The sequence below is a fragment of the Liolophura sinensis genome, chromosome 10 (assembly GCF_032854445.1).
Source record: "Liolophura sinensis isolate JHLJ2023 chromosome 10, CUHK_Ljap_v2, whole genome shotgun sequence".
Classification (NCBI taxonomy): domain Eukaryota; kingdom Metazoa; phylum Mollusca; class Polyplacophora; order Chitonida; family Chitonidae; genus Liolophura; species Liolophura sinensis.
The window spans coordinates 4,216,092-4,237,368 of NC_088304.1; the positions used below are offsets into that span (position 1 = coordinate 4,216,092).

Consider the following 21,277-nt stretch of genomic DNA (forward strand, 5'->3'; position numbering starts at 1 on the left):
GAAAACATGAACACAAAATAAAATCTGTCGTTAGCAAAATTGCCATATCCAGTATTACAGGGATGAGTATGAAATATTTGCATTGTAGGCCACCAGCGAGCAGAAGTTGTACCCGTCCCCGACCTCCTATATCCAGGAGAACCACCTATGTTTGCTGGAGTTTGTGGGCAAAATGCTGGGCAAGGCTGTGTATGAGGTAATCATGGAAATAAATGTCACAAAATATTACTTTCAGTGCTGAAACTTACGATTTTCCAGTAGAATATCATCCCATGTTCCAAGCAAACTTCAATGTACCTTTCTAAAATCAATAGAATCAGGAAAAATGGGCAAGTTAGTCATGGACGTAATTTATGGTCATTTACGGTACATGTAGAAATCACAAGAGGTCTGTGGAGGCAGGTATTTTGACATCTGTCAAAGAGGTGATTTTTTTTATGGTCGTTCATTCCTTTGTCAGTAACTTCACAGAAATAGTTACACACCGATTTAGACGGCACTTTTTGCAAGGCGCAACTAAGGCAGTGCACCACTTCATTACATTTTCGTGGTGATCTGTACCTTCAAATTCAAATGCCTCATTATGAAAAAATTTGTAGGGTGAAAGTAAAAGAAAGCTAAATATGAAGTAGGTAAGATAATGGAAAACTATGCATAAAAATACTTTCACTTATTTTTTAAAGATTTTTTTAAGAGTGTTAAAAGGCATACAAATATTTGAATACTATGGTGGGCTTTTTGAGAAATGTGGACAGTGTCTAGGATATCTGACGTCCCATCACCTTTTTGTTTTCTGATGTTTACCAGAAGGAAGGAATTTTTGAGAACATTATTTCAGTAATCTTTTACTCGTGGGTAAAAAGAGTTATTCCAACATTCAGTGTGGTGATTAGAGTTGGATAAACTATCGGTGATGTCAAGAGCTCCTAACTTTTGATAGTATCATTCGTAAAGCCCACCTTAGAATTCAGTTGTTTGAGCACCTTTAACTCTTTTCACAAAAAGCTAAAACAATAAATGAAAGCTTATTTATGCATAGTTTTAAGTGGTCTATTTAGTGATGCCTACTTCGATTTTTAGAGGTCTTTTCCTTGAATGGTTTACAGGTGGTATACTAATGTCAGATTTGACATTTAGTTTCTTGTTTTGAAAACATGTCAGTATAAACCAGAGATAAGAATTGAAAACAGCCTTTGGCATCTTTCCTACATATGTTTAGTGACATTAATTTCCACAAAATGTGTTTGCTAAGCACCATGATATAGTCTGAGCAGATTTGAGACACCTGTGGTAAGTTTCTGGTTCTGGTTTCAGGGTATTGTGGTGGACGTCCCGTTCGCCTCTTTCTTCCTCACCCAGATCCTGGGCCACCAATTCAGCATGAACTACAGCTTCCTGGACGAACTGCCCTCTATGGACTCAGAGCTGTACAAAAGTCTTACCTATATCAAGGTACAAAAGTCTTGTCCACACTTCACCTCTATTTTCAAATGTCTCACTTAAATCAAGCTTAGTACAAAAGTCTCACTTATCTGAAGAGTACAAATGTCTCACTTATCTCAAGGTACACAAGTCTCACTGATCACAAGGTACGAAAGCCTCACTTCTCTCAAGGTACAAATGTCTCACTTATCTGAAGAGTACAAATGTCTCACTTATCTCAAGGTACACAAGTCTCACTTATCACAAGGTACGAAAGCCTCACTTCTCTCAAGGTACAAATGTCTCACTTATCTGAAGAGTACAAATGTCTCATTTATCTCAAGGTAAACAAGTCTCACTTATCTCAAGGTACAAATGTCTCCCTTAGCTCAAGGTACAAATGTCTCACTTATCTGAAGTGTACAAATGTCTCACTTATCTCAAGGTAAACAAGTTTCACTTATCTCAAGGTACAAATGTCTCCCTTAGCTCAAGGCACAAATGTCTCACTTATCTGAAGATACACAAGTCTCACTCTACTCAAGTTACAAAAGCCTCACTCCTCTCTGGATTAGCAGAGTCCCATGGTCAGATTTAGCTCCGTCTGGCTCTGTGGTTGCGGCCTATTGTCAGGATATGTGTTAAATACCTGGAGAGATCCATAGGCTTGGCCACTGTTGTTTAGGTGAAATATTCTTGAATGGTTTCAGCATAAAACACATATTAATAAACAAATAAATAAATAGATGAGGTATTGTGACCAGTTTTTATCAACACCTTCCTCATGAACATGCATTTTTGTTTAGTTCTGTTTGACTTTCCCAAGATATTCTCATTTAATTGTGCTAAAGCATTTTTCGTCTGCATTGAACTATTTTGATCACTTTATTAACTGAGAGAAGAGTCAGGACTGTATAACTGCATGTGAGAGTTTTGTTAAGTTTTGGCCATTGATTGGAAATGTCATCATACGGTTATTTGAAAAAAATTTGTAATATCAGTAGTTCATCTGTGATGTTTTGACCTTGTTTCTCAGCATTATGAGGGTGATGTGAGTGACCTTGATCTCACCTTTTCCTGTGATGAGGATTTTCTCGGCAAATTGATGACCCATGAGCTGGTGCCTGGGGGCAGGGCGGTGCCTGTAACCAATGACAACAGGTCAGTCAGTGATTGACAGGTTACTTTATTTGATAACGTACGTTGCTGAAAACTTCATAATTTAATAGTTAGAGCAAAGAAAAGCAGAAAAGAATGATGTTCTTTATTTGAAACATGTAGTTCGTAAACAGTCATTGATATGATTAATAAAAAACTATTTTTTTCTTTTCTATACAGAAAAATGTCTTTGAATTGCATGAAAGGTTTTGCTTCATGTGTTGATATTTGATTTTTCTTGCTATTTTTAAGGATAAGCTATGTCCACCAGATGGCACTGTTTAGAATGTACGGACAAATCAAGGACCAATCAGCTGCCTTCATAAGAGGATTTAAATCCATCATCAATTCTGATTGGCTGATGATGTTCTCAGCTCCTGAGTTGCAAAAATTGATATCTGGAGATACAGTTGACATTGACATAGACGATTTGAGGTATGTTTTTGGTACTTAATATAAATCTTGCCACTAATTACTGTGTGTACGTTTAGTTTAATTAAAATCAGATCGGATATGTAAACTAAATAACAAGGAAATAACAGTGTGACTAAGCTAAACATTCTCTGTGCCATGGTACTAGTTCACTTCTAGCTGACATGAAGCAGGTCTCTATTCCCATGATGTTGGGTCACACCGAAGACTTCAAAAATTGTACAGCATCACTACGTGCTTGGCACGGAGAAGTTAGAGAAAGGAAACCAGATTGGTCGGCCCTGTATTAGTCAATGTTACTGGGTAGGGTGTCATATCTGGTGCCATCAGCATGATACTTCATTGGCCGCAGCCCTTTGGTGAAATGGACTTGCCCTGCCACACGAAGATACAATATATGTACACACAATTTTTGTCATTATAGGACTAAAAAATTGTTAAGTACAACGTAAAATCCCAAGCATACATACATACATAGATGTTATTACCATTCACATAACCTTCCTCTCGAGATGTCACTGTGTTGTGTTGATTTGATCAGCAAGTGAATTGGAACATTCTGCATGGGTTCCAGAGCCATTCCATGGGTACACCTCGCCAGTGCATTAGAACATTCTGCATGGGTTCCAGAGCCATTCCATGGGTACACCTCGCCAGTGCATTGGAACATTTTGTATGTGTTCCAGAGCCATTCCATGGGTACACCTCGCCAGTGCATTAGAACATTCTGTATGTGTTCCATAATCATTCCATGGGTACACCTCGCCAGTGCATTAGAACATTCTGTATGTGTTCCATAATCATTCCATGGGTACACCTCGCCAGTGCATTGGAACATTCTGTATGTGTTCCATAGCCATTCCATGGGTACACCTCAGACCTTCACATGTTTTGTGTCACCAGGCGTCACACTCAGTACTACGGTGGTTACCATAACAACCATAAAGTGCATGTGTTCCATAATCATTCCATGGGTACACCTTAGGCCTTCACATGTTTTGTGTCACCAGGCGTCACACTCAGTACTACGGTGGTTACCATAACAACCATAAGGTGCATGTGTTCCATAATCATTCCATGGGTACACCTCAGACCTTCGCATGTTTTGTGTCACCAGGCGTCACACTCAGTACTACGGTGGTTACCATAACAACCACAAGGTGATATGCTGGTTATGGGACATCCTCAACCGGGATTTCTCACAGGAGGAGAAAGGACTTTTCCTGAAGGTAGGGTCACTGAACATTACTTACCCTACCCCTCTAAGCTCCCTCTGTTTTAGATTCTTAATCACTCAGGTAGGGTGCAGATACATGAATACTTCCCTTTTCAGTGTGACCTTGAATTCCTTTCAGGCTGTGCTCGGTTTCCTCCCAACATAATACTGGTCGCCGTCATATAAGGAAGTATTCTTGAGTATAGCATAAAGCACCAATCAGATATAAAGGAATTGAAGATGTGACTCTGAAAACTCTGAAACAGTTAAAATCAAATCAGGATTTCTGGATTGGAATTGGCAGATAAGTGAGATTGTGAGATGTTTTGATATGAATAACCTAAAGTATTTTTGCAAAATGCAAGACACAAAAATTTGCAGCTGCCTTGCTCACAATGTTTAGTATGTACATGTAAAAATGCACTTTTATACTTAACATAAAACTCAAGATAAGTGTGTCAGTTGAAAAGTGCTTAACTTTAGGTGACATACACTTTATTTTATACATGTCATTTTATGTTCATACTGAAAATATTTTTAAGCATTTACGGATTACTTCATACTGTGTGAAAAAGTTGAGTGAATTATGTTCTTGGAAGGTGAATCAAATTAATTGTTGTTCATCACATTTGTAAACAGTTTGTGACCAGTTGCTCTAAACCACCTCTGCTAGGCTTTGCAAATCTGGAACCTCCATTTTCCATCAGATGTGTGGAAGTCAGCGATGATCAGGTAAGTGCAAAATGTTCTGCACAGCTAGTTACCTCCCTTGATGAGGTCATTTGATCATCAAATGACCTATCCATACAATACATATGCGCAACCCTGTCAACACTTCAATGTACCCGTGGGAAGATATGTCAGCAGCCTGCAGATGGTCATGGGTTCCCTCGGGTTTTGCCCAGATTCCTCCCAACGTAATGCTGGCCTCTGTCGTATAAATGAAGTATGCTTGAGTACTGAGTAAAACAATAAACAAATAAATACTTCTGCCTACCAATGATTCAAAATAACACCCCTTCTGTAGGGCTCCTGAAGTTAGATGTCTTATCAGTCTGCCTCATCAGTGAATGTCTTCCCTGTGCCTTATCAGTGAATGTTTTCTGTCTGCCTTACCAGTGAATATTTTCTGTCTGCCTCATCAGTGAATATTTTCTGTCTGCCTCATGAGTGAATGTTTTCTGTCTACCATATCAGTGAATGTTTTCTGTCTACCCTATCAGTGAATGTTTTCTGTCTGCCCTATCAGTGAATGTTTTCTGTCTGCCTCATCAGTGAATGTTTTCTGTCTGCCCTATCATTGAATGTTTTCTGTCTGCCTGATCAGTGAATGTTTTCTGTCTGCCTGATCAGTGAATGTTTTCTGTCTGCCCTATCAGTGAATGTTTTCTGTCTGCCTGATCAGTGAATGTTTTCTGTCTGCCCTATCAGTGAATGTTTTCTGTCTGCCTCATCAGTGAATGTTTTCTGTCTGCCTTATCAGTGAATGTTTTCTGTCTGCCCTGTCAGTGAATGTTTTTTGTCTGCCCCATCAGTGAATGTTTTCTGTCTGCCCTATCAGTGAATGTTGTCTGTCTTCCTCACAGGACACAGGAGACACAGTAGGAAGTGTCCTGAAGGGTTTCTTCAACATCAAGAGGCGTGACCCAATTGGAAGACTACCCACCTCTTCCACCTGCTTTAACCTTCTCAAACTTCCCAACTATCAGAAAAAAGGCACGCTGAAAGAAAAGCTACGCTATGCCATCCATTCCAACACAGGTTTTGAGTTGTCATGACGACCGAAGATGATAGTGTTTTCGTGGAGACATTTTGTGCACACCCATATGATGCTTTGTGTGTACTTGTGTTTTCACAATGTGAAAGGGATGTCTGTATGACCCAAAACATCCTTTTCTTTGTGCAGTGAGTATGAGAGAGTCAAGTTGCAACATTACATCATCAGGGTGATATTCCTTTTGTCAGGACGTCATGACCAGTATATGAAATAATGAAATTATCCAAAAACACAACTTTAATATCCTGATTTTAATTTCTTTGCTGAAAGTCGTGTAAAATGTATATTTCAGGAAATAAGTTATCACTTTTGGATCAAATTAATTATAGTATATACCTGTCTATGTTGAATTCCAGTGATTGAATAAGATGACGATGTCATGAGCCACAGCATTGTAATGTGGCAACTCGAGAAACTTTTAGCACCAAAATTATGTTATTAACCAATTGTTAATAACACAACAGTTTTTGATCTCAGATTTCTGTGTTCTTTAGCAAAACAAAGTAGTGTGTCACTCTAATTCTACCATTGAAAATAACAGTGAACACTTTCAGCACATACCACTTACATGTACAGTTTGTAGAGTGCGTGAGCTGTGATACATCAACAGTTGCTTCCCTTTGTGTAAACATTCACTCATTCCAGTACCTATCTTAATACTTTATATTGTGACAGGAAACAATAGTTCTTCTATATTTTCTGTTTTCCTCATGTCATTTATTGGTATTAAAATTAGGTATTGGGGTGAAAGGAAATTTACGTGCACAAGTGCATGTACTCTGATGGGTACAGGTATAATGCAATATTGTGGTTACCTATTGTGATGAGCGTTTTTGTGAACAATAGCCTATACATGTAAGTAACAGTGCCAAGACAAGCCATGCCCTGTAGTTAACTGTTCAGGGAATACATGTATCTCTTAAAGAGCTTTGAACGCTATTTTGAGCAGTAATACCTTGTTCACACGGCCATGCTTTGGTTTAACCTGCGAAAATGGCTTTGAGCCAGTTTGATGTTGCCCAGGTGAAGAAAAAAGTGGGGTCATTTAATCCGATTTATTTGCCCAAGCTAGCGACGTCGGTTTAAGCCAGTTTCAGGGCTTGAGCGGGGTCCAGTGCCTTTCATTGTTGTAAATATCCAGAATATTCACAAAATTTCGTAATACATCAGTGTTCCAATCAAAGGCATTTTGTGTTGGTCAGTTAGTACTCTTCCAAAAACTCAGATGATATTTTACCTTTAGGCATCAAATATTTTCATGGTTTTGCTGGTTATTTTTGCTAGGAGCCTCTCTCACCAATGTGGTTGCTATGAGTTCAAGTCCACCTCATGCTAGCTTCCTCTCCGACCATACGTGGGAAGGTCTACCGGCAGCCTGCAGATGATGTGGGTTTCCCTGGGCTCTGCCAGGTTTTCTTCCACCATGAAGTTGACTGCCGTCATAAAGGTGAAATATTCTTGAGGATGGTGTAAAACACTAATCAAATAAATAAATAAATAAATCATTCAAACAAAGTGATTGAAGTAGGAACTCAAGTGTAGAGAACAACCCTTGAAAGTTTTCTAGTCCAAATCGGAAAAGGAGTAGGTAATTTTAAGACACCGGTGATCCGAGAACTGTTTTGAATTATATTCGTTCATGTAAATATATGTAACTGTTTAGAGTTTTTGTGTACGTTTTGTATAAATCATGTAGAAAATTTCTGTACATTCATGTATATTCTGCCAATTCTGAAGTTGTAAATTTTGTAAAGTAAATATATATATATATATATATATATGTATACTAAAAGAATGTATATCTGAAACACTGGGTTGTCTGTTGTGTGTATAAACTTAGCTATGTCCCTAGCCCTGAACTACCATGACAGCATATGTTGTGAAGACCTAAAGTGTTCTTGCCTAAGAGCTACTTAACATTAAGTACGCTTCATGAAGCTGGGCCCAGGTTTACTGCGACTGTCAGGCCATCAACTAATGAGGTTGCATGTACAAATCCAGCTTTTTCTGGGTCAACTGTGACTTTGTCGTGTGCCATAGGTGGTTAACTGAAGACACACCACATTCCTCCACCTACAAATCCCACACCCACAAATCTGATCTTGTGAGTGAAAATTTCTTCTTTATAGCATGAAATACCTGTCAAATAAATAAATAAATTTACTTTACATTATAACAATATTAAGTTTGGCTTATGCTGACTACTTTTCCAGTCATAAGTGGGAAGGTCTCTGGCAGCAACCTGTGAATGCTTGTGAGTTTCCCCCGGGCTCTGCCAGGTTACCACCCACTATAATACTGGCCGCCATTGTATAAGTGAAGTAGTTTTGAATACGGCATGAAGTACTAGTCAAAGAAAGAAATAATAATATGTTATTCACATGCAAGAAGTCAGTAGTCATGAGATTAAACTGTCCAATACACATGCAAGAAGTCACTAATCATGAGATTAAACTGTCCAATACACATGCAAGAAGTCACTAGTCATGAGATAAACAGTCTGATACCTGTGCTGGAAGACAGAAATATTTGTTTAAACTTTGTTCAGTTGTTTAATTGGGGGTTTGAAACAGCTTTCCTCAAAGTTTGAGTCATATCTTGATGGTGTCTCCTGGTAGCAGGTAGACTCAGTGTCAGTATATTTATAGTGCTGCCTCACTGGAGCACCATGCCGAAGACACCGGACACCACATACCACCCAGTCACATTGTACTGACTCCTGGTTAACCAGTACTTCAGCTGCATCTCTCGTGCTCAGCACCAAAGGAGACAGTATCAAGGTTGTCAGTTTTAGGCCTATCCTTGAGCTACAATGGGCTCAAATCATTTTTTTCACCACAACATAAAAGAGCCTTTGACCAAGGAGGTCACAGGCTCAAATCCACCTTTTGCTAGTTAAATTGCAGGTTTTGGTCTTTAGTGGCAGTTACACTAGGAACAATTGGCAGGTTGAGGCTGGCTAAAGACAGCTCAGATGTTTGTAGTAGCGAAAAAAAATGGTGAGGTAAACTGGATAATGACTTGGTTTAGTCCACCATATTCACTCGTCTGAATGCAAAACAATTGCCGGGTTGAGATGAATACTAATATCTAATGTGAAAGGTGTGAGTTTGCAACTCCTGTACAGGTGAATCAAACATTAGCTCTACCGATTCACTTGGGACTACTAGTGTAAAAGCAAACGGACAAAGTGGTGAATTTAACTGAGCTGGCTGAGATGTGAAAGGTGTGAGTTTGCAACTCCTGTACAGGTGAATCAAACGTTAGCTCTACCGATTCACTTGGGACTACTAGTGTAAAAGCAAACAGACAAATTGGTGAATTTAACTGAGCCGGCTGAGATGTGAAAGGTGTGAGTTTGCAACTCCTGTATAGGCGAATCAAACATTAGCTCTACCGATTCACTTGGGACTACTAGTGTAAAAGCAAACAGACAAATTGGTGAATTTAACTGGGCTGGCTGAGATGTGAAAGGTATGAGTTTGCAACTCCTGTATAGGCGAATCAAACATTAGCTCTACCGATTCACTTGGGACTACTAATGTAAAAGCAAACAGACAAATTGGTGAATTTAACTGAGGCCGCTGAGATGTGAAAGGTATGAGTTTGCAACTCCTGTATAGGCGAATCAAACATTAGCTCTACCGATTCACTTGGGACTACTAGTGTAAAAGCAAACAGACAAATTGGTGAATTTAACTGAGCTGGCTGAGATGTGAAAGGTGTGAGTTTGCAACTCCTGGATAGGCAAATCAAACATTAGCTCTACTGATTCACTTGGGACTACTAGTGTAAAAGCAAACAGACAAATTGGTGAATTTAACTGAGGCGGCTGAGATGTGAAAGGTGTGAGTTTACAACTCCTGTATAGGCGAATCAAACATTAGCTCTACCGATTCACTTGGGACTACTAGTGTAAAAGCAAACAGACAAATTGGTGAATTTAACTGAGGCGGCTGAGATGTGAAAGGTGTGAGTTTGCAACTCCTGGATAGGCAAATCAAACATTAGCTTTACCGATTCACTTGGCACTACTAGTGTAAAAGCAAACAGACAAATTGGTGAATTTAACTGAGCCGGCTGAGATGTGAAAGGTATGAGTTTGCAACTCCTGTATAGGCGAATCAAACATTAGCTCTACCGATTCACTTGGCACTACTAGTGTAAAAGCAAACAGACAAATTGGTGAATTTAACTGAGCCGGCTGAGATGTGAAAGGTGTGAGTTTGCAACTCCTGTGTAGGCGAATCAAACATTAGCTCTACCGATTCACTTGGCACTACTAGTGTAAAAGCAAACAGACAAATTGGTGAATTTAACTGAGCCGGCTGAGATGTGAAAGGTGTGAGTTTGCAACTCCTGTATAGGCAAATCAAACATTAGCTCTACCGATTCACTTGGGACTACTAGCATAAAAGCAAACAGACAAATTGGTGAATTTAACTGAGCTGGCTGAGATGTGAAAGGTACGAGTTTACAACTCCTGTATAGGCGAATCAAACATTAGCTCTACCGATTCACTTGGGACTACTAGTGTAAAAGCAAACAGACAAATTGGTGAATTTAACTGAGCTGGCTGAGATGTGAAAGGTGTGAGTTTGCAACTCCTGGATAGGCAAATCAAACATTAGCTCTACCGATTCACTTGGGACTACTAGTGTAAAAGCAAACAGACAAATTGGTGAAATTAACTGAGCTGGCTGAGATGTAAAAGGTATGAGTTTGCAACTCCTGGATAGGCGAATCAAACATTAGCTCTACCGATTCACTTGGGACTACTAGTGTAAAAGCAAACAGACAAATTGGTGAATTTAACTGAGCTGGCTGAGATGTGAAAGGTATGAGTTTGCAACTCCTGTATAGGCAAATCAAACATTAGCTCTACTGATTCACTTGGGACTACTAGTGTAAAAGCAAACAGACAAATTGGTGAATTTAACTGGGCTGGCTGAGATGTGAAAGGTATGAGTTTGCAACTCCTGGATAGGCAAATCAAACATTAGCTTTACCGATTCACTTGGCACTACTAGTGTAAAAGCAAACAGACAAATTGGTGAATTTAACTGAGCCGGCTGAGATGTGAAAGGTATGAGTTTGCAACTCCTGTATAGGCGAATCAAACATTAGCTCTACCGATTCACTTGGCACTACTAGTGTAAAAGCAAACAGACAAATTGGTGAATTTAACTGAGCCGGCTGAGATGTGAAAGGTGTGAGTTTGCAACTCCTGTATAGGCAAATCAAACATTAGCTCTACCGATTCACTTGGGACTACTAGCATAAAAGCAAACAGACAAATTGGTGAATTTAACTGAGCTGGCTGAGATGTGAAAGGTACGAGTTTACAACTCCTGTATAGGCGAATCAAACATTAGCTCTACCGATTCACTTGGGACTACTAGTGTAAAAGCAAACAGACAAATTGGTGAATTTAACTGAGCTGGCTGAGATGTGAAAGGTGTGAGTTTGCAACTCCTGGATAGGCAAATCAAACATTAGCTCTACCGATTCACTTGGGACTACTAGTGTAAAAGCAAACAGACAAATTGGTGAAATTAACTGAGCTGGCTGAGATGTAAAAGGTATGAGTTTGCAACTCCTGGATAGGCGAATCAAACATTAGCTCTACCGATTCACTTGGGACTACTAGTGTAAAAGCAAACAGACAAATTGGTGAATTTAACTGAGCTGGCTGAGATGTGAAAGGTATGAGTTTGCAACTCCTGTATAGGCAAATCAAACATTAGCTCTACTGATTCACTTGGGACTACTAGTGTAAAAGCAAACAGACAAATTGGTGAATTTAACTGGGCTGGCTGAGATGTGAAAGGTATGAGTTTGCAACTCCTGTATAGGCGAATCAAACATTAGCTCTACCGATTCACTTGGGACTACTAGTGTAAAAGCAAACAGACAAATTGGTGAATTTAACTGAGCTGGCTGAGATGTAAAAGGTATGAGTTTGCAACTCCTGTACAGGTGAATCAAACATTAGCTCTACCGATTCACTTGGGACTACCAGTGTAAAAGCAAACAGACAAATTGGTGAATTTAACTGAGCTGGCTGAGATGTGAAAGGTGTGAGTTTGCAACTCCTGTATAGGCGAATCAAACATTAGCTCTACCGATTCACTTGGGACTACTAGTGTAAAAGCAAACAGACAAATTGGTGAATTTAACTGAGCTGGCTGAGATGTAAAAGGTATGAGTTTGCAACTCCTGGATAGGCGAATCAAACATTAGCTCTACCAATTCACTTGGGACTACTAGTGTAAAAGCAAACAGACAAATTGGTGAATTTAACTGAGCTGGCTGAGATGTGAAAGGTATGAGTTTGCAACTCCTGTATAGGTGAATCAAACATTTTTACCGATTCACTTGGGACTACTAGTGTAAAAGCAAACAGACAAATTGGTGAATTTAACTGAGCTGGCTGAGATGTGAAAGGTGTGAGTTTGCAACTCTTGTATAGGCGAATCAAACATTAGCTCTACCAATTCACTTGGCACTACTAGTGTAAAAGCAAACAGACAAATTGGTGAATTTAACTGAGCTGGCTGAGATGTGAAAGGTATGAGTTTGCAACTCCTGTATAGGTGAATCAAACATTAGCTCTACCGATTCACTTGGGACTACTAGTGTAAAAGCAAACAGACAAATTGGTGAATTTAACTGGGCTGGCTGAGATGTGAAAGGTATGAGTTTGCAACTCCTGTACAGGCGAATCAAACATTAGCTCTACCGATTCACTTGGGACTACTAGTGTAAAAGCAAACAGACAAATTGGTGAATTTAACTGAGCTGGCTGTGATGTGAAAGGTATGAGTTTGCAACTCCTGTATAGGCAAATCAAACATTAGCTCTACCGATTCACTTGGGACTACTAGTGTAAAAGCAAACAGACAAATTGGTGAATTTAACTGGGCTGGCTGAGATGTGAAAGGTATGAGTTTGCAACTCCTGTATAGGCCGAATCAAACATTAGCTCTACCGATTCACTTGGGACTACCAGTGTAAAAGCAAACAGACAAATTGGTGAATTTAACTGGGCTGGCTGAGATGTGAAAGGTATGAGTTTGCAACTCCTGTATAGGCGAATCAAAACATTAGCTCTACCGATTCACTTGGGACTACTAGTGTAAATGCAAACAGACAAATTGGTGAATTTAACTGGGCTGGCTGAGATGTGAAAGGTATGAGTTTGCAACTCCTGTATAGGTGAATCAAACATTAGCTCTACCAATTCACTTGGCACTACTAGTGTAAAAGCAAACAGACAAATTGGTGAATTTAACTGAGCTGGCTGAGATGTGAAAGGTGTGAGTTTGCAACTCCTGTACAGGTGAATCAAACATTAGCTCTACCGATTCACTTGGGACTACCAGTGTAAAAGTAAACAGACAAATTGGTGAATTTAACTGAGCTGGCTGAGATGTGAAAGGTGTGAGTTTGCAACTCCTGTATAGGCGAATCAAACATTAGCTTCTACCGATTCACTTGGGACTACTAGTGTAAAAGCAAACAGACAAATTGGTGAATTTAACTGAGCTGGCTGAGATGTAAAAGGTATGAGTTTGCAACTCCTGGATAGGTGAATCAAACATTAACTCTACCGATTCACTTGGGACTACTAGTGTAAAAGCAAACAGACAAATTGGTGAAATTAACTGAGCTGGCTGAGATGTGAAAGGTATGAGTTTGCAACTCCTGTATAGGTGAATCAAACATTTTTACCGATTCACTTGGGACTACTAGTGTAAAAGCAAACAGACAAATTGGTGAATTTAACTGAGCTGGCTGAGATGTGAAAGGTATGAGTTTGCAACTCCTGTATAGGTGAATCAAACATTAGCTCTACCAATTCACTTGGCACTACTAGTGTAAAAGCAAACAGACAAATTGGTGAATTTAACTGAGCTGGCTGAGATGTGAAAGGTGTGAGTTTGCAACTCTTGTATAGGCGAATCAAACATTAGCTCTACCAATTCACTTGGCACTACTAGTGTAAAAGCAAACAGACAAATTGGTGAATTTAACTGAGCCGGCTGAGATGTGAAAGGTATGAGTTTGGAACTCCTGTGTAGGCGAATCAAACATTAGCTCTACCGATTCACTTGGGACTACTAGCGTAAAAGCAAACCGGCAAATTGGTGAATTTAACTGAGCTGGCTGAGATGTGAAAGGTATGAGTTTGCAACTCCTGTATAGGCGAATCAAACATTAGCTCTACCGATTCACTTGGGACTACTAGTGTAAAAGCAAACAGACAAATTTGTAGAATTTAACTGAGCTGGCTGAGATGTACTGATTCACTTGGGACTACTAGTGTAAAAGCAGACAGACAAATTGGTGAATTTAACTGAGCCGGCTCCAAGTTCTACTTTTACTGGCAAAGTCTCGTGTAACCGCAACTTTTGTAAGCTTTATCAAGCACAGATCTTTACTCCTGTGACATCCTCTACCTGTGAAACCTTTTTGAGTACGGTGTGGCATCAATCATTTACAAGATAAATCCTAGCCACTATATGAACCTGTTTATTTTATTGGTGTTTTACGCCGTACTCGAGAATATTTCACGTATACCACAGTGGCCAGCACTATGGTGGGAAGAAACCAAAGAGAGCCTGGGGGAAACACACCACCATCCGCAGGTTTTTGGAAGACCTTGCCATGCACGGCGAGAGAGGAAGCCAGCATGAACTGGACTTGAACTTGAGCACTCCTGGGTCACTGCGCCATGCTGGCATTTTAACTGCCTCCCCCTATATGTATAAAGGGTCTGAGTAACTGGTTGAAATGATGAACACAACACTTCCGAGTACATGGACAAGGATAGTTTTATTTCAGTTCTAAAGGACGAATTATCAGATTGAACTGGAGTACACCTGAGAGTTGTGGATTCAAACTTTCTATCAACTCGTTAACAGGTGAAAATTTTCCGCACCAAACACGGCCACCCTGTGTAGCCCGCTTTGTTTCAATCCAGGAAATCTTATAAAATCTTTTACCATGTTAATAACAAGGCGTAATCTGACGACCATACATTTATTATAAACACAAGATTTGAACAATATTATTATTAATAATTATTACTGGGATACAATACAACAAGATACAGTATGGAGTATCTAGTACAATCAGATACAGTATGGGGTATTCTGTACAATGTGACACAGTATGAGGTATCCAGTGCAAGGAGATACACCCTGCAGTATGAAGGGATATATTACAAACGGATACAAGACACCACAAAGGGATAAGGTACAAAGAGATACAGTATGAGGCCATTCAGTACAAAGATACACCTGCAGTATGAAGGGATATAGTACAAAGAGATACAGTTTGGATGCATATACTGTATTTCTTCAAAAGATGTTTATTCAAACATATTTTGAAGGCATTATTCTGTGTAGTCTTATAAAATTATACTCTTTCTGAAGCCTTAAAATTAGCCAACTCAACCAATGGAGTTTTGTCTCCTATATCAAGTTGTAAATGTGTGTAAATTGCTCTTTCATATGCAAAAAGGTTGAGAAATTAAGGTAGTTCATACTGATATGTGCCTTTGATTTGTTCACCTGTAGGCACTAATACTTGGTATTGCATATGCATGCGAGTGTGAGTACACATGTACCAAAGTTGGCCACCACTGCAATAAGTTTTTTTATCATAAATCAGGTGACACCTATTTTATTTTGCATTTTACAGGTGAGCACACACTAAAAAATTATACAATGGAATAAAAATGAAACTCGACATGCTCCTTTTATTTTGTCCGGTTTTAATTCTTTTAAACAATATTCCTGCCTTTTTTATGCCTTTCTGGTCATTTAAATGTCAGTAACGGGAACAATTGCTGGAACAGCCCAACACTTCCCACAAATTGGATAATTTTTCAGTTTTACTTATATACTCACCTCCAAATGACCCTGTTCTGCAAAGACTCACATCTGAAATAAGTTAATAACACATGTGATCAATTCAAATGCTTCACAGATAGAAAGATTATGACCTTGAAAGATAAACATCCCTTTAAATCCATCCATACTATAATCCAGTATTAATCCTGCATGTCCACTGCAGCAGCTCTTTATGCTGACAAACTAAATTAATCAACCAATGAGAAAAATGCACAGTGGTATATTATCCCTATTATAATTGGATGATATCGTCCAAACATGGATGTTATACCTGTTGTGATTGGCTAGAAATCTAACACAAGATTCAGACCAGTGAGATACAGACGCCATTATCACAGTTTTGCATGGTAATGAAAATATATACCAGTGCCTGTATGCATTTCCACAAAAACAATCCTAAAAAAAAGTCACAGACAGTTCAATTTTTCACCATTGTGAAATCGTACAGTGTATCGTTTTCAAAACTTGTAAGGTGGCCATGTTGGGATTTGAACCCACAAACTTGGGGATAGTAGCCTGCTCTTTACCCCAAACTCATGGGCTGGACTCTATGTTCTGTATTTCACCTAAAATTTTGCCCATGGCTAAGTTACTCCTTTTAAAACCTGATTTCACCAATTCTGCTGATCAAAGAAAAGTGTTTTTTGGATTCGTTTGGGTTTGTTTGGGAAGGTAGAATGATTCCTCCTACATCTATTGGAAAAATGCAAGCTTTAGCAACATAAGTCAAACTTTATGACCTTAATTTTTCCTCTAAACATGCTCTTTTTGGAGGGAATTTTCATGGCAAATACAGGCCTCTCTTAACCTATTTCCATTTGTTCTCTCAGACAGCTGACAGCTATCACAACATGACAACTCAAAGTATGACATCGGTGAACAGATCATGCACATTGACAGCCATTTGCTCCTCATTGCCCTTGAATGTATTCAGTTTCGGACTATTAAACAATCAAGTATGCAGCAGTATGAAATGTGAAAGTGAAGCATGATTTTCACAGTAATCAATTTCAGAAATCTGTTCCAGGTCCTCACAATTTAGCAATTCAGCCGAAACATTGCTTTAGCCTCACCTGAGCAGACAGTGACCAATCAGGTTGCAGAACATTTGCCTGCCAAATTGTGTGACACCATACAAACTGGATGGATTTTCTGGCACTGGCACTGCACATTATCCACACCCACCCACCCACTCACCCACCCAACAACCTGATTGCTCTTGTAAAAGTCGAAAAATTTTGAAGTATAAACTCACAAAATGAGTTTCAGCAAACTAATTTCAGAAAAATTAAACCTGTTAAATGCTTTGAAATATAAAAATCGAATACCAAAAAATAACACCTTTCTGGTTTTACTAGGAAAAAAACTTAGATTTGGCAGCAAGGCTACAAAAGAGCTTGTTCATAGGAGACACACAAATGCATAACTTCAGCTCAATACATATAGCACTGAAATCATGAATTTCATGGTAATTAGTATGCAAACAGAGTATCCGCCATAAAACATCCCCCTTGTGTCATTGTGCTCTACATGCATGTAAAACTTCAGGTCAATACATGCAGTATGTGTTGAGTTACCACCATTAATATTTTGTTTCACGTCGATTCTAACACAGAATACAGTAAGTCTAGAGTTTGGTAATTTATGATAGTTAATATGCACACACCGAATCAAGAATGGAACACCCCCATCATAATATTGTGCTCTATGTATGTGTTCAGATCCTGAGCTAGATACAACGCCTAACATTTTGTTTATAATTGCTTATAAAACAAGTCAGAAAACATGCCTCAGCACCTAACATTTCCTGAATCATCCACCATTGTCAAAAATCGTGAAATATTATGATTCACGCAAGCGACCAATTAATCGCCCTTTTGTGCTTAACAGGGCAATTAAATGGTGAACAATGCCATGAAACTATAGATTGTTTACCTGTACTGTATCAAAATTAAATTAAAATCACAACGTACCTATTAGTGTTTAACACTATACTTAATAACAATGTTTGACTTCTATGACAGCATCAGAACCAACAGATGCTAGATTGAAGCCTGCGACATTCGTGGTCAAGGAAAAATTGGATGCAACTGAGCATTTTAGGCAGATTTTAGTCAACACGAGCCTCCATTTCATTGGTGCATGTACAAGCATGACCATGGAATGAATGTGGCAATCAGGGTTTTGAAATTCATTCTGATGAGAACAGGAGATTTTTCCAAAAAACTTTTCACATCCATCAAGTTTTCCATCTAAGGCAAACCACCATAATTAATTCAGCTATCATACCAAAACATATCCTTCCCTTTTTCTTTGCTGGATGGTCATAATCAAAGAAAGATGTTAACACGATTGGCTGTGTTGTTCTCTAAACATTTTAACTCCGGTCACAAGCAATGTGGTAGGCCAATACCACAGTGGTATTTACAATAGTAAATGAAATGGAAAAAAAATGGCAATAAATTTACAGTTTAAACAGAATAATACTCTGGATGCAAATGTTGTCATGAATGTCAAAAACACAAAAATATTATATGAAAAAAAAAACACAAAAGACCAAATACCAAATTATAATATACTGACTGATACAAAGGGAAATTCTGTACACCTTATGCGTCTCTTGAGCAAATGTTAACATAATGTCCATTAATAATTATTACTCTTTTTATTATTAAAATTACTTACTCAAACATTAATGTGTACCATAACCAATTCTATTTATGGTCAATAACCCAGATAGAAATCGACAAAACACTTTTACAATTGAATACCAAATTAGAGGTTCTTGGTGATGTATCATTAGCACAACTTCAGGATTTTAGTTCATTTATTTATTTCATGGGTGTTTTACTCTGTACTCAAGAATATTTCACTTATACAATGACAGCAAGCATTACGGTGGGAGGAAACTGAGCAGAGCTTGGGGAAATAAGATTTTAGCATTTCACTACCACGCCACTAGCTTACTATTATCAGGAAATAAACCAGCTTTCAGCATTCCATTACCAATCCAATAAAATACAACAGCCTTTGTCACCTGAGAGTGTGAAGTCATTGGAGTGGTCAGATCTTCACATCTATGAATCCTCTTTCAATCAGTTTCAATGGTTTTTCATAGAGAAGATTTTGTGAAAATTACTTTTTCAATGGACACGATTGCACTCAAGTGTTAATGGAACTATTCCTGCATTTTAGACACCACAAACCATGCACAAAAGGGCAAAGTTCAACATGGTCATCTGTCAAGAATCTAAACAGACTTTCTCTTTAGGATCCCTTCACAGTGCCTATTAAAATGTATCAACAAAGAAATTTGCACAGAATTCAAACAGCGACAAAAGCCAGTCCTTTACCTGCAATATACCATAAATCTTCAACTATTTCAACCACTAAAACACTTGTTTTCAGTGGAATTTATGTAAACAATTATCATGAAAACAACCCTAAATATGATTTGTGTCAATAAGGATGCAAGCTTCGTAAAACTGTGCAAATTATTTCTCTGCAACCCATAGTTCTCTCGGAAAGTTTCAAAATATTGGTCGCAGAGGCGAATAAAAAGGTGGAAGAATTTGGCTAAGTTTACAAAAAAAAAAAACAGAGAGTGTTTTTACTTCATCATCATTCAGTCTGCTGGGATTTGGACAGTGGAAATCAACCCTTCATTATCTATAGTATGCTCCGGCACAATTATGGTGGATTGATTCCGCTATTTAAAGGGTTTCTCAAGTCTCAAGAGAAACCAGGCAAAAATATTAAAATGATATGAATGATGCCCCATGGAACAGTTCTAACACTAGGGTTCAAAAGGACAACACTATTTAACCCCTATTTGAAGAATTCTCAAAAACAAAATCTTTGCCAGTTTTCTTTAACTTTTCCTGATGCCATGTGATAATATTCCTTATTTGATGATGAAGTGGGCAGAAATGATGTTGAGTAAGGCAGTTCTGCTGGAATGATGTCATGATCATCTGAAAGTACAGCTTCGTTTGCAGCTATCCCTCATGCGTGACGTCAAGTGTTCTTGCATGACGTCACATCAGGCATAATTAGAAACGACAGATTGTTTCCGTACAATCCTCCAAAACTTACTAAAGTGGTTGTAATACAATGCAATTTTTATACAATTTAAGATAGTCCTGAATCTCAAGCCTGCTTTTAAGATGTACACATCTGGACAATGGAGTAGCTCATTAAGAACAAATACAAAAAAGCAACCAGTGACAGAGATGAGCAAACAAATACAAAAAAGCAACCAGTGACAGAGATGAGCAAACACTGATGTTCCAACAATTTGAAGACCTGTACAATACCATGTTCCACACGGGTATTTGATAATACAGTGCTAACATTAATAACAATACAAAGTTCAAAACATGAAAATTTACCAAATGTTTCCCTAACACTAAAGTCCCACTACAAGATTGTTTGACATTGGTTCTCATATGACATTGTTCACGTCCAACAAATGATATTATAGACACAATAAAATAGCTCAAGTGTTAAACACAGGATTGCTTAAACAGTGACTGATAATAATTATCAAATTAAATTATCTCTGTGAACTAAAGGATTACTTACTCATTATAATGATTGGCATTTTCCCGTCGTACTCAACAATTCTGTGTTTCATACAATGGCGGTCAATTCTATGGGTGGGGGAAACCTTGAGTACCTAGCATACACGAGTAAGGCACACACAAACTCTCACCAGCACAAATGCCTTAGGGTGTAATCTATATTGATGGAGACATGTGATATTTCCCGAAATTTCATGCAAGACCAAATCAAATGGCCAAGGCGAAGCAAGACCTCAAAACAGTGGAGTTTTAAGAATCTCGATGTTCCTCTGTCCAAGACTGGCACTGAAAAGCACCTTGTATATCCGGACGCTGTCAGTAATGTCAAGCTCCAAGCAGCAGGACCTTGACACCATTTTACTGATATCACCATGATGACGTCATATAAAAGGCTGTATGACATTACAATAGAAACTGATACACTGTAACACTGTTACAATCCATTTTTGATATAACAATAAATCGAGGTCCTACGTCACACTAGCGCAACCTCATGGAGTTGAAAAATATGCCACCTTCCCTTTACACAAACACAAAGTGAACAGAAAGCCGTGTTCATCCCGAAATTTACTCTTTAATATCTTAATGTGCAGCACATAATAAACACTTCTACACGTATACTTCACAAGTCATCTACTCAAATTTTTCAACGTTTTTTTTTTTTTGCTGACTATTTTCCTTCTAAATAGATTTATTCATTACACTGATAAGATGGAGGATTTTTTGCACTCCGACGTTAAGGATTCAAAACAATAAACTGTAAAAGTAT

The 21,277-nt window shown here is 38.4% G+C and overlaps 1 protein-coding gene across 2 annotated transcripts in view; it reads left to right on the forward strand.

Moving 5' to 3' along the window:
- Nucleotides 1-7,740, forward strand: part of LOC135476238 (ubiquitin-protein ligase E3B-like) — a 30,992-nt gene extending 23,252 nt beyond the window's left edge. For both annotated transcript variants that reach the window (XM_064756185.1, XM_064756186.1), the window contains exons 25-31: nt 89-196; nt 1,315-1,452; nt 2,459-2,583; nt 2,833-3,015; nt 4,130-4,241; nt 4,868-4,960; nt 5,815-7,740. In XM_064756185.1, coding sequence (XP_064612255.1) covers nt 89-196; nt 1,315-1,452; nt 2,459-2,583; nt 2,833-3,015; nt 4,130-4,241; nt 4,868-4,960; nt 5,815-6,006 — 951 coding nt within the window. In that variant the 3' untranslated portion in view covers nt 6,007-7,740. The remainder of the gene's footprint in view (nt 1-88; nt 197-1,314; nt 1,453-2,458; nt 2,584-2,832; nt 3,016-4,129; nt 4,242-4,867; nt 4,961-5,814) is intronic.
- The last annotated feature ends 13,537 nt before the right edge of the window (nt 7,741-21,277 follow it).